We start from the raw sequence: 13,893 nt of genomic DNA on the forward strand, positions 1-13,893 counted from the left end.
GGTAGGTCCCGGCAGGGCGAAGGAGAGGTCCGAGTGGGGCGGTGCGAGGAATCCCGGCGGTGCCGGCGGAGCGGGGCACTACGGGGGTGTCCCGGCGGGGCGGCACGGGGGGTCCCGGCGGTGCCGGGGGTCCCGCGTGGGCGCGGCGGGTCCGGCCCCGCCCCGCGCAGTTTGGGAATGAACCGTGGGAAAAAAACTTGGGGGGTGCGCGCGGGCCGGGATCCCTCCGCCGGGCGGGGGAGGCTCCGGGCGAGCCGCGGCACCGCCTCGGCGCGCGGCGCCCTCCGCGCGAGGGAAGAGCTCCGCAGCGCGGCGGCGCCGGGACCGCGGCGCAGCCCCGGGGACAGGGCTCGGCCCGGCGGCGCCGCCGCCCCCGGGACGGACGCGCCCGCGGCAAGATGGGCGCCCTGGCCCTGGCCCTGGGGATTTTCCACTACCTGGGGCTCTACCTGCAGCTCGGCGCCGCCTCCCGGCACCCCCCGTGGGACGCCCCGGCGGCGGGCAGCGGTGAGGCGGCGACGGCGGCCGGGGCTCGGGAAGGGGGCGGCTGAGCGGCGGGAGCTCCCGGGGCTCGGTGCCCCGCGGGGCTGGCGGCGGGTCGGGGCGGCTCCTGCCCGGGCAGCGGGACGGGTGCGGGGGATCGGGGATCCCGGTCGGGCTCCGCCGCCGAGGGCAGCTCCGTGTCGCGGTCCGTCGCGCCGGCGGCTCGAGGAGCAGGGGGCAGCCGGGGCGAGCTGGGGTTGGGCTTCGCCGCTCCCGTCTCCGGAGCCCGGGGGGCGGCCGCTGCCTTTGCCGCTGGGCTGCCGAGTCGGGGGCTCCGCACGGTGCGTCCCGGTGCCTGCAGCCCCCCGCACCCCGCGTCCGTGAACCTCCCGGTGCGCGTCCCGGTGCCCGTCGCCGTCCGCACCCCGTCTCCGTGTGTCTCACGGTGTCGCCGCCACCACCCGCACCCCGCGTCCGTGAACATCTCGGTGCGCCTCCCGGTGCCGCCGCCCGCTCCGCCGTGCGATGCCCCACGCCCGGCAGCGGGGCTCCCCGCCACCTCCCGCTCCTCCGCTCTCTCCGGTGCACGGTGGTTCGGCGGGTCCGTGCTGCCGAGCCCGCTGGGATCCACCGGGGTTGGGAAGGGGAACCTCTTCCTGCATCCTGCACCCTCCGGTGAGGAACCTGGCGTAGGGGCAGCTCCCTCGCGGGTACCGAGAAGGTGGCAGGGCACCAAGCCCCCTCGGAGGAGGCTGCTGAGATCCTCCTCGCTCTCTGTGGAGTGACACGGGCACGTTCAGTCTTAGCCCGAGGAGTGACCACGGGGACATGCTGGGTGCCCGGGTCCCAGCTCTTCCCCCCGCCCAGCTCCGGGGCCTCCCGTGTGCGGAGGGACCCACTCTCTGCCCCGAGGAGCTTCCAGGCACACGACGCCTCGGGCCATGCCGGGGTGGCAGGTGTGGGGTGTCCCGCAGTTCGTGGTGTCCCGCAGCAGTGCGTGGGCTGGCAGGCACCTGCCTGCCCAGGGAAGGGATGGTCAGCCTCTGCACTGGGGGTTCACAGCAGGAGAGTTTCCAGACCTGACAGGCTGGCATGCCAGACAGAAAGGTGGGTGAAGAGCCTCCATTAGCCACTGCTGCTCCCCACAGAAATTCAGCAATAGGCAAATAAATAGTGAAATGGTCGCTGCGAGGGAACAAGGAGCCAAGGAGATATAATATTCTGGGAGGGCGAGTGCACTTTGGAGCCACATTACAGCTTGCTACTCGAGCAGTTCTGCAGCAACTCACTTAATCACAACAGAAACCTTTATTAACGATACTGAAAAGCAGTGAATAAGTGGGTCATGTATAATAAGCCATTTGTGTTCAGTAGGTGAATACCAATTTGATAAAAGCTGTGTGTGCTGAAAACCTGTATAAATCGCTGTTTAGCAGATTGGAGACTGATCATTTCATTACTGGCTGGTGCAGCTTTCCCTCCACACCACGAGAGTCCAGCAGGTTGGAGACGTGGAGTGGGAGAGGGGCTGTGGCCAGCGGGATGGGTTCGGCTGTGGCTGGCGGGCACGGGCAGGTCCTGCCAGGCTCTGCCCGCAGCAGGCAGCGCCCAGAGCTCGCTGCCATCTCTGCCCGGTGCTGGAGGCCTGGAGGAGCCTCCACGGCATCGCAAGGCTCTGCCACAGCCCCGAAGTGCGTTCATTCTTCCTTTCAACTTGTCCGCGCCGGATGCAGCCAGGGAATTGACCGGGAGCAGCGTGTGCTCCGCAGGCATCGGCGAGCGGCCAGGAGCACCCCGGGGGCGCGGGCACCTCCCCCATCCTGCCACCCCACAGTGGGCAGCGGGGTTCTGCTCGCAGGGCAGCCACAGCTGTGGGGAGGGAAAAGTCACCATCAAAGAAAGTCCTTTACCTGCCGCCACAGCAAAGGCTCTGCCTGTGGCAAGGATGAAGCCAGAATGGGCTCCAGCTGCCCCGCGAGAGCCTCTGAGCCGCAGGATTCTTCCCACCATCCCTTCCCTACCCACAGTGCTGCTGCCTCTCCCCCTTCTCTCCTCTCCTCAGGCTGGCTCCTTCAATTATTCATGCCCCCCATTGCAGCCTGTGCACGCTGGGTTGCTGCCATCGGCTTTCTCATGCACTGGCTGGGAAGCTCCAGCCGCTTTCCCAGCCCGCTGGCTCTGGAGCGGGGCAGGGGAGCTGTGCCGTGAGGAGGAGCTGCCCGGCTTCTTCCCGGCATCCTGTACAGGCGATATCGCCTCGCCTCAGCAGAGCCGCGGCTGGAGGCTGGAGGGAGCGGTGCCCCGGCTCCCCAGGGCGCTGCCCTACTCCGTTCCCGCACACCCCAGTGATTATTCTATCAATTACTTTCATAAACACTTTGCATTCTGCCGGATTTTTGCACACTTCCTGGTGGGAATTCTCCACGCTATGTGTTTTTCCTGCTGCTGTTCGTGCAGTCATTCAACGCAATTACATCTGACACCTCTCCTCATCAAACGTCTGGGCTTTCTCTTCCCTTGAAGCGGCTGACAGACGACGGGCCAGACACTGGGAATTATTACGTTAGGACAGTGACAGCTAATTTTAATCATAACGTTCCCTGTGAGCGAGGCAGGAATCAACCAACAGCCGGCAGGGCTGCACGCGGTCTGGGAGCTGTGGGCAAGGACGGCAGGGCTGGACTGAGGACCGGGAGTGGGCCAGGGAGCTGGAGGCTCTGCACTGCTGCCTCCTTCATCAGGGGCTGCTCCGGGGCCAGATGGATGCCCAGGTGGGCACCTGCTGGGTTCTCTCCCCTTCACGGCTCCTCTGGGATTTTGGTTCGTGGTGTGAGTGGGACTTGTGCATCTTGGGACAGACAGCCCTTCCTGGCCCTGTCCTTGACAGCTCTGGCTCTCTCTGAGCTCCTCTGTTCCGTGGCTGCTTCCCCTCCTGTTTCCCCTTTCCTGCCTGGCTGTCCCCTCCCTATGGCTCCATCTGTGGTGGGTGCCCGATTGAGCACCGGGGTTGTTGGCTGGGCTCGGTTGTGCATTCAGGACTTGTATCGTGTGCTCCGTGTGAAGCTGGACTGGGATGAGCTCGGCAGTGGTGGGTGGGCAGAGCCGGGCAGGAAGGTGCCGTGTCCACGAGCACCAGGCACTGCCAGCTCTGGGGGATGGTACCAGCACCTGTGTGTGGCGTGGGCAGCTCTTGGCAGCACCTGCCGGTGCCAGTGGCTCGGGTTTTGGGTGCTGGGTGTGAGACCAGGGAGGCTGATCCTGTCTGCCCCCTCCCATTCCTACTGAATGATTCCAGGTGAGAATCCTCCCCTGGCTGCTGGGAGCCATCCCCTGGCAGAGAGCAGCACCAGAGCGAGGGGTGGCTGCAGGCTGGCTGCACACACTGCTGGAGCCCCACAGGGAGCTGTCAAAAAAAGGCCGTTTTAGGGCTTTGCTACTTATACTATCAAATAGCAGCTCTTCCTTGAGCCCCTTGGGAGGGAATTTTCTGAGAACTGTGAGTCCCCAGGAACCAGATGGGAGCAGCAAGTCCCCTTGCATGGGCAAAGCTTTGTGTAGCCAGGGCCAGACTGGAGACACTCATCACTGACCTCGCTCTTGCTGAGGGGGTTAAACATTAGGGGAGTGGGAAGCGCTGGGGGCAGGAGCTGGGGCAGCCCAACACGAAGGACCACTGTTGGAAACATCTGCAGTTTTCAGGGGTAATTCCAGCTCTCCGGTGAGGTGAGTGCTGGCCTGATCACATTCACTGAGTTAGGTGGGTTTTTTTGTTTTTAATTCACATGCTGCAGATTTGAGCTCCTTCTGCTGCTCATATGACAGTAAAGAGGGGCAGAGCAATGGCGCTGCCATCCCCAGCGTGTGGTGGGAGCCTCCCGGCCCCAGCCACGGCCGCGACGCTCCAGCCTGACGCGTCTCGTGGGAAGGGAGATGGCTGGATGGCTGGAGGAGAGCAGCGCTCCCCGCCAAAGTGCTCTGCCCGCTCAGCTGCCGGGGCCGGAGCCACCTGGCCTCTCTCAGCAGTGACGCGGCCGTCACGCCGTGTTTCTGCAGCGCTTTGCACCGCGATGTGTTTTCAGCGCCCCGGGGTCAGCATCCCTGCTCGCAGGCTTGTCAGGAGGAGACGCATCCACAGCTGCTCGCGGCGGTGGGAAGGGAGGGGAGGGAGGCTGCAGCCCGACCTGGGCAGCTGCTTCTGGCAGATGCGGTGTCCCCATGGTGGGGTATCGGTCACACAGGCACTGGGGTAGTGCCCAGCTCTCTTCTGCATCCATCCGGAGGGTGCCTCCCGATCCCCCGGGGTGGCTCTTTCCCAGGCAGGCTGTGCCAAGGGCTGGGGGGTCCTGTGGCAGCCAGGAGGGTCCATCTGTCTCTGGGTTCTTGCCCTGTCCGTGTGCCGGGATGAGTCCCGGGTGCCTTTGCTGCCGGCAGGACGGCGCCCCTGAAGCCGGGGCTGTCGCTGTCCATCAGCCACAGGAGCCGTGGGCTCCTGGGAAGGGGAGGCTGCTGGGGAGGTCCTGGATGTCTGGGGAGGGGACGGTGCCGGAGGGGCTGTGGGTGCCTGGGGAGAGTGTCAGTGGCGGTGGAGTCTCTTGGACTCATTTGCTTTTCCTGCAGCGGTGCAGCACAAACCCAGCAGGTCAGTGCCGCCCCACAGCAGGGAGGCAGGGCAGGTCTGGATGGACACTCCAGCGGGCAGGAGCAGGAGCAGAGGGACATTTCAGCTCCCCCAGCCCCTGTCCCTGCCCAGCGTGGGACGGAGCCAGCCCCGGCCCCACCGCCTGCTTGGCTGTCACCCCACCAGCCCGGCTGCAGCTCCAGTGAGGGGCTCCAGCTCCGCTGGGCAGAGAAAGAGGCTTCTGACTCCCTGCTCAGGGAAAAAAAATCCCTCCCGGAGCAGGAACCTGCGCTGACCGGGTGATTAACCGGAGTTTGCAAATGTCCAATGCATATTTCATTGTCCTTTGGTACTTCTTTACAAAACAATTAGTCTGAGCTGGTGCCCGTGACGCTGCTCCGGTGTTGTCCTTGGTGCCTTGTGGGGGCTGTGGTGGGGGGCCGTGGAGGCTGGCACAGCTGAGGAATGGCAGGCAGCAGGCAGCAGGCAGAGTCCTGCAGGGGCTCCTGGGGCGGCACAGCCTTCTGTGCTGCGTGGGGCCTACAGACGAGGCGGGGGGATCGAGCAGGGGTCTGAGGTAATTTCCAGGTACTCGGGGCAATGCACGACCTGCTCTTGCCCCAGCACAGCCCCATCCCCGCTGCCGGAGCCCCCTCCCCGTGCAGAGCGTGACCAAGGTGAGGGATGTGCCCACCGCAGGTCTGTCTCTGCTTTATGAGAGCACCAAGCTGTCCCAGCAGGCATTTTCAATTCTGTTTATCTGTGTTTCCCCATTGAGTTCATTTTATTTCCCCTGATTTTTATTTCCTGGAAGATTTATTGATCCTGGTGTTCTCAGTTTATGACAGGTAGCAGGCCATAAAGCACACGGAGCAGCGGCCCCCTCCCTCCCTCTGTGGGGATGAGGCTCCAGGGTCAGTGGGGGGAGAGGGATGGGGCTGGGGGGCAGGGACCGGGACACTGTGGTGACAGGGCAGTGGCCAGAGTTGGTGACTTGTCCAGTGTTCACAGGAGCAGTGTCCAGGCAGCTTGGCCAACCCAGTGCAGGGCCCATGCCCAGCCTGGGGACTGCCTGGGGGGACCCTGATCCCCACAGGTGTCCCTGTGAGGGGCAGGGCTGGGGGCACTGAGTCACCTCTGTCCAGGCGGGGCCCAGGTCCACGGCATCCATCAGGGAAGGCACATGGTGCTCCTGGTGGACATATCTGAAAGATGTGTCCCCAACAAAGGTGATGACCCTGGGTATCCATCTGCAGGATTTATGCTCCTCTGGATGTGCTTGGAGGTGGCTGAGCTCTGGGGTTAATTAGTATATACGCTTCCCAATTAAAATCGGAAAGAAATAAGGCGCTTGATTCAATCCAGCCTTTTCTCAGCTTATCTGCCAAATTCCCATCTGTGGGAGCAGAATTTAATTGTGTTCACAGTAATTTGGACCTGGCTGGAGCCCTCAGGCCATTACCCCACCTCTGCACTGCTGGAGCTGTGGTGGCTGGGGGCCTGGTGCAGGCTCTGGTGGGATCCACTGGCTCTGGCCATTGCTCCTGCCACCAGGAATTCTGTAGGGCAAGAGCCTGATCCTGGCTGCAGCCAGGGAAGGGGTGGGCAAGTGCTGGTCAGTGACTGGACACAATGGCCTCAGCTGTTGTGCCCAGTGATGGATTGGAGCATGGAGGAACCTTTTGTCCTGTGCCAAGAAGACCCCCCTGCTCCTCCCACAACCCTTGGTCACCAGAGCTGTTCCCTTGCCTGGGGTTCCCTCCCTGCCCGGCACAGAATCCATGTGGCTGCTGACACCAGGCTCTGGGTGAACAGAATGTGGGAACAGCACTGGGAACCCCACCAGGACACCCTGCCGTGGTAAACCCTGGCGTTGGGTATTTTCCTCTGTTCCCTGCTGAGATGGATTAAAGGAAAGCGATAAGTGGATGGGATTTCCATGCGTCCAGAGGGACAGGGAGATATTAGAGGTATTAACTTTTTGTCTGGGCTGGTAATAATTGGTTTTCAGCGGGATCAGGGCTGGAGAGTGTTGCTCCCGACAGGCTGTGTGTCCCAGAGGGCTCCGGTGGCTCCCATGGGACCTGCACTGTGGCTGTGAGCCGGCAGCGTGAGGTGGGGAGTGAAGACAGGAGGCAGAGGGCACCCTCGGAAGCCGAAGCAGTGCCCGGGGTGTGCAGGGGGCAGGCTGCCCTGTCCCCATGCTGTGCCACGGAGAAGCCACTGCACCGATCGATCGTGGCAGCAGCGTTTGCCGGTGCCCTGCACACTGGGGCCGTCTGTATGGAGGAACAACAGTCTCTCCAGAGGAGATGAAAAGAATTCTAATTACATCTCTGAACAATATTTGTTTTGAGCGAGGAAAGCAAACCATATGGCGTGTGGGAGCCTGTTTGGGGCCGCATTAAGTGAGGATTTGTTTTTCAGTTATGTCCTGATCTGAGTGAGATACAATCATGCTCTATTTATTTTCTTCACCTCAGAGGTGTGGCAGGTCCCGCACTCGTTCTGGGGCAGGGGTCTGAGGGATGCTGAGGGAGCAGGGGCCACAGGTTCCTGCTCCCTCCCTTTCTCCCCACTGCTCTTTGCAAAGTGCCTGGGTGAGAGGGCAGGCACCGCTGCTGGGAGTGGGGAGGGCACACTGGTGTGGGAAAGGAGAAGCTGGGATGACAAGGACCTGTCTGCTCTGCTGTAGGGGCTGGGTCTGTTTGGCCAGGGAAGGATCCAGGCACTCCTGGTGACTCTGCCTGTGTGGCCGGTGGCATTGTCCTTCACCGGGACAGTGCCATGTCCCCGCAGGCACCCACAGCCCTCGCTCTGTCTCCAGCAGCTCTCTTCACCGAGACCCCCCACGACATGACGGCGCAGGCGGGTGAGGATGTGGAGATGGCGTGTTCCTTCCGTGGCAGCGGCTCCCCCTCCTACTCCCTTGAGATCCAGTGGTGGTACGTCCGCAACCACAAGGACTGGACGGACAAACAGACGTGGGCTTCCAGTCAGGTAATGCCCCTCGTCCTCCTCCTCCACGGCAGCAAGGAAAGGCAGAGCCCTTGCTTGCACTTGCCATGGGGAAGGGCTTTGTTTGCAGCCACTGTTGGGTTTTGGTGGGACCCCAACCTGCAGCAGCACCCCCGGTGCTGACCGGACCTGCAGAGCAGGGTTTCACCCTCTGCTCTGACAAAGCAGCCGAGGGCCCTGTGGTGCAATTAATAGGCTGCATGGGCTGCTCGATGTCCAGCTGCACTGAGGATGCTCCGGGTCAGTGGGGCTGGGCTGTGCTGGCCGCCCTTCCCAGCCAAGGGGCTGCCTGGCCCATTGCCAGGACCCGTCCCAGGCTGAGGCTTTGTTTTTGTTTTTGTGCTTGTGCCTTTGCCTATCTCATCACCAGCTCATCCCTCCTGGCCCTGCACCCTCCACCCCTCCCTTGTCCCCTGTTCCCCTGTGTACTCGTCCGGCAAACAGCCGCTCTTTATTTCTCTCTCTGTTCACACAGAGATAAGGGCCAAAGAATGGGAAACAGCTTTGGGGATTTTAATGAGTCTTTATTGTAGTGACTTTGGCAGGGCTGCTGCTGGTGTTGCCATAAACTGAGGATCCTCAGGGCAGTGCTGCCAGGATGGGTGGAGCGCTGCCAGGGGTCGAGGGTGGGCAGGGCCAAGGGTCTTGGAGGCACTGGGAATGCACAGCCTGTGGCTGCTGGAAGGAAGGTTGGTGGCAATGGGGCAGGTGCTGGCAGTGATGGGGACAGAGTTCCAGACACAGGGGTCACTGCTTGCAGCAGTGATGCCACAGTGATCAGGACTCCATCCCCACTCCTGGACCGTGGGGAGCACCCGGAGCTGAGATGCAGCGGGACCTGTGGGTGAGCACCCCATACTCCCTGGCTGCTGTGCTGCTGCTGGTCCCTCCCATCCCGGGTACCCAGTGTGACTTCATCTGCCCTGGGTGCCTGGGTTTGCTGGGGTTGGGCAGACTCTTCTCTCTTTCCCCTTCTCCCTCTTCCTTCCTGCTTGGGGCAGCCATCCTGGGAGTGGGAAGGGGTCTGGTGGGCTGAGCTGACCATTTCTCTTTCCTCTCTGGTCTCCCCTACCCTGCTTTTTCCACAGCTGAAATCATCACCACCAGAGGAGCCCGGGAAAGAGGCAACAAAAATCAGTGTGAGTTTGGGTGATGGTTCTTGTTGAGGGCTCAGCAGGACACTCTGCTGGTCCCAGTGCCACAGGCTGGGAACACCAGGTTGGGAGACCTGGGTCTGCCTTGGCTCAGTCCTGGGGGTGACCGGGGTGAGGGGTGGCTGCCCTGCTCTCCCTGGCACTGAGAGGCACAGCCTGGACCCTGAGCCTCGTCCGGCATCTGAGTGACACATTAATGCCAGGGATAAAATAATCCAATTGACTCGGCGGATTAGCATCCCAAAGCCATTTAGGCTCACGTGAGCGGAATGAGGAGCCGCTAATCAGTTAAATAAAACACTCTTGGCCTTCTGCTGCCAGGTGTGTGCCCCCCTGGCTCTCCCTGCCTTGGGGAGCTCTGCATTTGGGGGTGCCACAGACACAGAGCAGTGCTGGAAAGCTTCCCACTGTCACCTGGCACCCGCTCCTGGCACTTCCATTTTCCTTCACTGAGTGAGCAAGGGGGGATGGGGTTGGTCAGGCACCCGTGGCTTCTCAGATGGGTGCCCCCCACACCCAGGATCAGTCTCTCATCCCTGGGGAGCCCTTCCCAAGGGAGAGCATCACCTTTCAGCACCCACTTGCAGTATCAGTGCATGGCTCTCTTGATGGTAACGAATCCCTCTCCAGGGGTCATGTCCCCTTTGATTAATTGACACCCACAATCCATATCCAAACCTAAGCAGGTTCCTCCAGGATCTGTTCCTCACCAAGGTGCTGTGGCTCCCTGCCCCACAAACAGCAAAATCCCAGGACTGCTGCTGGAGCAGCCAGAGCCTGGGCTCTGCCAGGCCCTGTCTGCTGAGCTCAGGGGGCTGCTGCTCCCTGCATCCCACCCAGGCCCTGCTCCAGGGGCAGGAGGGGCTACGGCGGGTGCATGGAGCCATCCTAGGGCCAGCACTCCTCTCAGCTCAACCGGTGCATGTTTCAGCATAATTAGGCAGTTAATTGCACGCTGGGATGGAATTGATGGGTGTGTGAGTGTAACCAGAATTTGTTTTGAATCATTCGAGGTCTCTGCTGCTTCCTCCAGATCCAGCCAGCAGGGAGAGGCTGGAGCTTCAAACCTCTTCTATTTGTTGTTATTTCAAATGTCCTTGGTCATTAAGTGTTTATGGAATGGAGGAGGTAAATGAGCATGGGCGGTTCTGATGGAATGTGAGGTACAGCCACAACAGCAGGTGACAGGGAACAAACAGCAGGGTCAAACAGTGAGGGGGGGATGTAAATCCTGAGGAGGAGCCACCGTGCCAGGCACCCCTTGGGCTGTGTGTTATCCACCAAACACACCTGATGCTGGAGATGCTTTGCAGGGATGAAGAGCAGTGAAGCATGATGAGTTTGGGTTTATTTTTTCACCTTTTGAATCCAATGGCACAGCACAGGGCTGAGCTGGGGCTGGGCACAGCAAATCTGCCCATCCTGGCCGTGCCAGGGGCTCTGCCCCATTCCCATGGGCAGTGAGGGCCATCACCGCCCTGCCTTTGCTGCTGGAGCCACAGGAGTTATGGTCTGTCATAAAATCTTCCCTCCTGAGGCTCAGTGACCTGCTGGGTAGCGGCTCCATGGCCACTGGTGGCACCAGCAAATTGGGGTTTTATTTTATTAGTTCTAAATTTCCCAGCCATTAATTTCAGGGACTTCTGGCTCTCTCGATGAAGAGGTTTTTTTGAAGCTCCTTTCCCATGACAGTCTCAGCATCTGGGCACACTTGCACCAGGGCCTGGCAGCTCCTGCCCCTGCCTTGTCCTGTCCCAAGAGACCCACACTTGGAGCAATGCAGGATTGGGGCTCACGGCTGCACATGGCCACTGATCGGCCCCGAGATGCTGTTTGGGGTGGCCCTGGCTGTGACCTGTGGCACCAGCTCCCTCTCAGCAGCCCATGGTGTGCAGGGCAGCTGAATACAGCAGCTTGTGTGTGCTCGTGTGTGTTTGTACGTGCTTGTATGTGCACGTGTGGGCAGGTGTCTTCATGCTCCAGCACTGGATGCCACCACAGTGAGGGGACATTGAGGGGTCCTGGTCCCCACGCTGCCTCCTGTGCTGTTTGGGGTGGGTTTTTGCCCCTCTCCAGCCCCGTTTCCAAACACCATAAAATCCTCAGCTAACAAATGCAGCGGCGAGTAGAAAAACGGCCTTTGCCATCCAGTGTGATTATAGGGAACAGAGCCAGGGGCCTCGGGGTGGGTTATAAATCTGATTTATTGACCCAGCCCAGAGCAGCCACGGCTCTGGCTAGTGAGTAAGTCTTAAATTTCATTGGGTGATAAATACTGAGAGCGAATCAATTTGGTAGAAAAGCTAATTAGCCAGCGTGGTTCCGCATCGATCTCTGAGCCCTGCGTGGCCGGGTGCGAGCCAGGGCTTCCATCATCCTGCGGGCCCAGGCTGGGGCTGGGTCCCCCCGCACCAACTTCACCAGCCTTTACCATGTCCTCGCCAGCCGGGCCGTGGCGTGGCGTGGCGTGGCGGCACACGGTCGGGGGTGGCACTGACCCGCGTGTCTGGGGGGGCAGCGGGAGTCCTGGGGGCCCCCTGACCGCCCGTCTGCCCCGCTGCAGGTGGTGAAGGTGGTCGGCAGCAACATCTCCCACAAGCTGCGGCTGTCGCGAGTGAAGCTGGAGGACGAGGGGACGTACGAGTGCCGGGTGATCGACTCCAGCGACGGCAAGGCACGGCACCACAAGGTGAAGGCGTACCTGCGGGTGGAGGCAGCGGGGGGCCCGGGGCACCCCCAGGACACCGAGCTGCGGGAGGCCCCGCTGGCAGAGCTCGCCGCGCCGGGCTCAGCCCACGCACACCACCACCACCACCACCACAAAGCCGGGAAGGAGCTGAAGAAGCGCTCGGCAGACACCTCCTGTGTGCCGTAGGTGGGCCGTGCGGGGGGACGCCGGAGCCCCCCTCCGCCCCGGACTCAGCGGAGCCACCGAGGGTCCCGCACCCCCTGCCAGAGACTGGCCCCACCACCCCGTCTTGTCCAGCACCCCTCGCCACCTCCCTCTCCTACAGGTCGCCGCGGGTTCCTCCCCAGCCACGGGGCCCAGCGGTGCCAGGGCTCGGCGTGGTGTGGGAGCCGGACCTGTCAGTGCCATGGCTGCATCGCTGGGGCTGTGCCCGGGGCCAGGGCATGTGCCCACACGTGGTGGTCCCCATCCCCCCGGCCTTGTGCGGGCGGGCGCCCGCTGCCGCTGCCACCGTGGTGCCGCGGGCTGTGCTGTGTCCCAGCTCTCTGCCCAGTGGGGGCCTCCTGCCCACGGGACCCTCCCTGCCCTCCCCCGTGCTTCGCAGACCCAGCCGCCTGTTCCTGTAGGTTGCCCCGTTTAGTTGCTCGGTTCCAGCCCCACAGTGCGTATCTTAGTTCCAGCCTCCATCCCACAGCCCGTGTGTATCCCCCCTGCCCTGCCCTGCCCTGCCCCTGCCTGCCCGCAGCCCCCAGCAGCACGTCAAGGCCTGAGCTCAGCAGAGGAAGGACGGCACGGCACATTCGTGGCATCGCTCAGCCAGGCAGCTGCCCGTGCTCCGTGTATGCCCGGGAAGGTGTGCCATCGGCGCTGGCCCCTTGCAGCCATCACTCCTCCTCCCCTCGCATCTCACAGAGGATGGGGCGCCCATCCGCCAGCCCCGTCCAGCGTGGCCCCATCCCGCTGCCCGTGCTGCCGTGGCTCTCGGCCTCCTCTCGGTCAAGCATCCCTCCCCAGCAGGCCACAGCACCACGTTGCCCCGGGCAGGGCCTGGCCCACGGGCTCTTGTGTCGCAGTGCAAACAGCAGAGCCCGTCCCCGCTGCCCCCACGGGTGACCAGGGCCACTGGGGACGGAGCTGTGGGGAGGGAGAGGGGGGTCCCGAGCCTCCCCGCCCGGGTGCTGCTCCCCTGCTGCCCCCCAGCCTGCCACCATCAGACCTGCTGCAGCTAATAAAGCTCTTTAAACGAAGCCTCTGCCGGTCTGTGCTCTCTGTCTGTGGTACGGCAAGGGGACAGGGCTTTGGCACGGCCTCGGGTAAAAAGGGGCAGAGCTGGGGCTGCTGGACTGGGGCCCGTGGGGATGGGCATGAGGGTGGGCATCAACATCATCACCTGCAGCTGAGGGCTCAGAGCTTTAAAAAGCTGCAGCTCGGGAGCTCTTGGCCAGCCTGGGAGCTGCTGCCCTGAGCCCTGAGGGGTGCAGGATACAGCGAGGTCCCAGGTGAGCTGGGGATGCTGCGTGCTGTGGCCATGGAGTGCTGGGTGCTGTGGGGTGGCTGGGTGGGCTGCCAGGTGAAATCCTGACACCCACCTGGGCACTCAAACCAGATTTCCAGCCTGGTGGGAGGTGGGGTGCCCAAAACAAGGTGCTGGCTGCCCCTGGGGCCTGGTTCTGCCTCTCCAGTGGGAGAGCAACTCAGCACTGGCAATGCCCAGCCTAGCCCAGCTGCCTGGAATCCTGCAGCTCCTTTGAAGCTAATTACTTCCTGGACCTCCATCATGCTCCCTCCTCACTGTGCTGATGAGGAGAAGAGCTGGTGGCTCTTTCTGCCACCAGAGGTGTCAGCCTGTGCTGGGGGCAGGAACAGGCAGAGGTGGCTGGTGTCTCTGGAACTATGGTCACCTCTGCCACCTGGAGAACTGTGGTCTTGGG

General features: G+C 62.3%; 1 protein-coding gene across 2 annotated transcripts; it reads left to right on the plus strand.

Annotated features, from left to right (window-relative positions):
• The first annotated feature begins 268 nt into the window (after window positions 1-268).
• On the plus strand, window positions 269-13,209 carry VSTM2L (V-set and transmembrane domain containing 2 like). 2 transcript variants are annotated; one of them, XM_068207691.1, is made up of 4 exons: window positions 269-507; window positions 7,929-8,101; window positions 9,208-9,258; window positions 11,837-13,209. In XM_068207691.1, the coding sequence occupies exons 1-4, from the start codon at window positions 399-401 to the stop codon at window positions 12,146-12,148; spliced, it is 645 nt and encodes a 214-aa protein (XP_068063792.1). In that variant the 5' UTR covers window positions 269-398; the 3' UTR covers window positions 12,149-13,209. The 2 variants fall into 2 exon arrangements, with proteins under 2 accessions (XP_068063792.1, XP_068063793.1); XM_068207692.1 differs by having other exon boundaries at window positions 272-507; window positions 7,932-8,101.
• The last annotated feature ends 684 nt before the right edge of the window (window positions 13,210-13,893 follow it).

Source organism: Anomalospiza imberbis, chromosome 17, assembly GCF_031753505.1.
Source record: "Anomalospiza imberbis isolate Cuckoo-Finch-1a 21T00152 chromosome 17, ASM3175350v1, whole genome shotgun sequence".
Lineage (NCBI taxonomy): Eukaryota > Metazoa > Chordata > Aves > Passeriformes > Viduidae > Anomalospiza > Anomalospiza imberbis.

Excerpts from the sequence above, each read along its gene's own strand:
- VSTM2L (XM_068207691.1), top strand. The coding sequence starts at position 399 with ATGGGCGCCCTGGCCCTGGCCCTGGGGATTTTCCACTACCTGGGGCTC. Across the intron at positions 508-7,928 it reads CGCCCCGGCGGCGGGCAGCG|CAGCTCTCTTCACCGAGACC; the intron begins GTGAGGCGGCGA and ends CTCTGTCTCCAG. Across the intron at positions 9,259-11,836 it reads AAGAGGCAACAAAAATCAGT|GTGGTGAAGGTGGTCGGCAG; the intron begins GTGAGTTTGGGT and ends GCCCCGCTGCAG.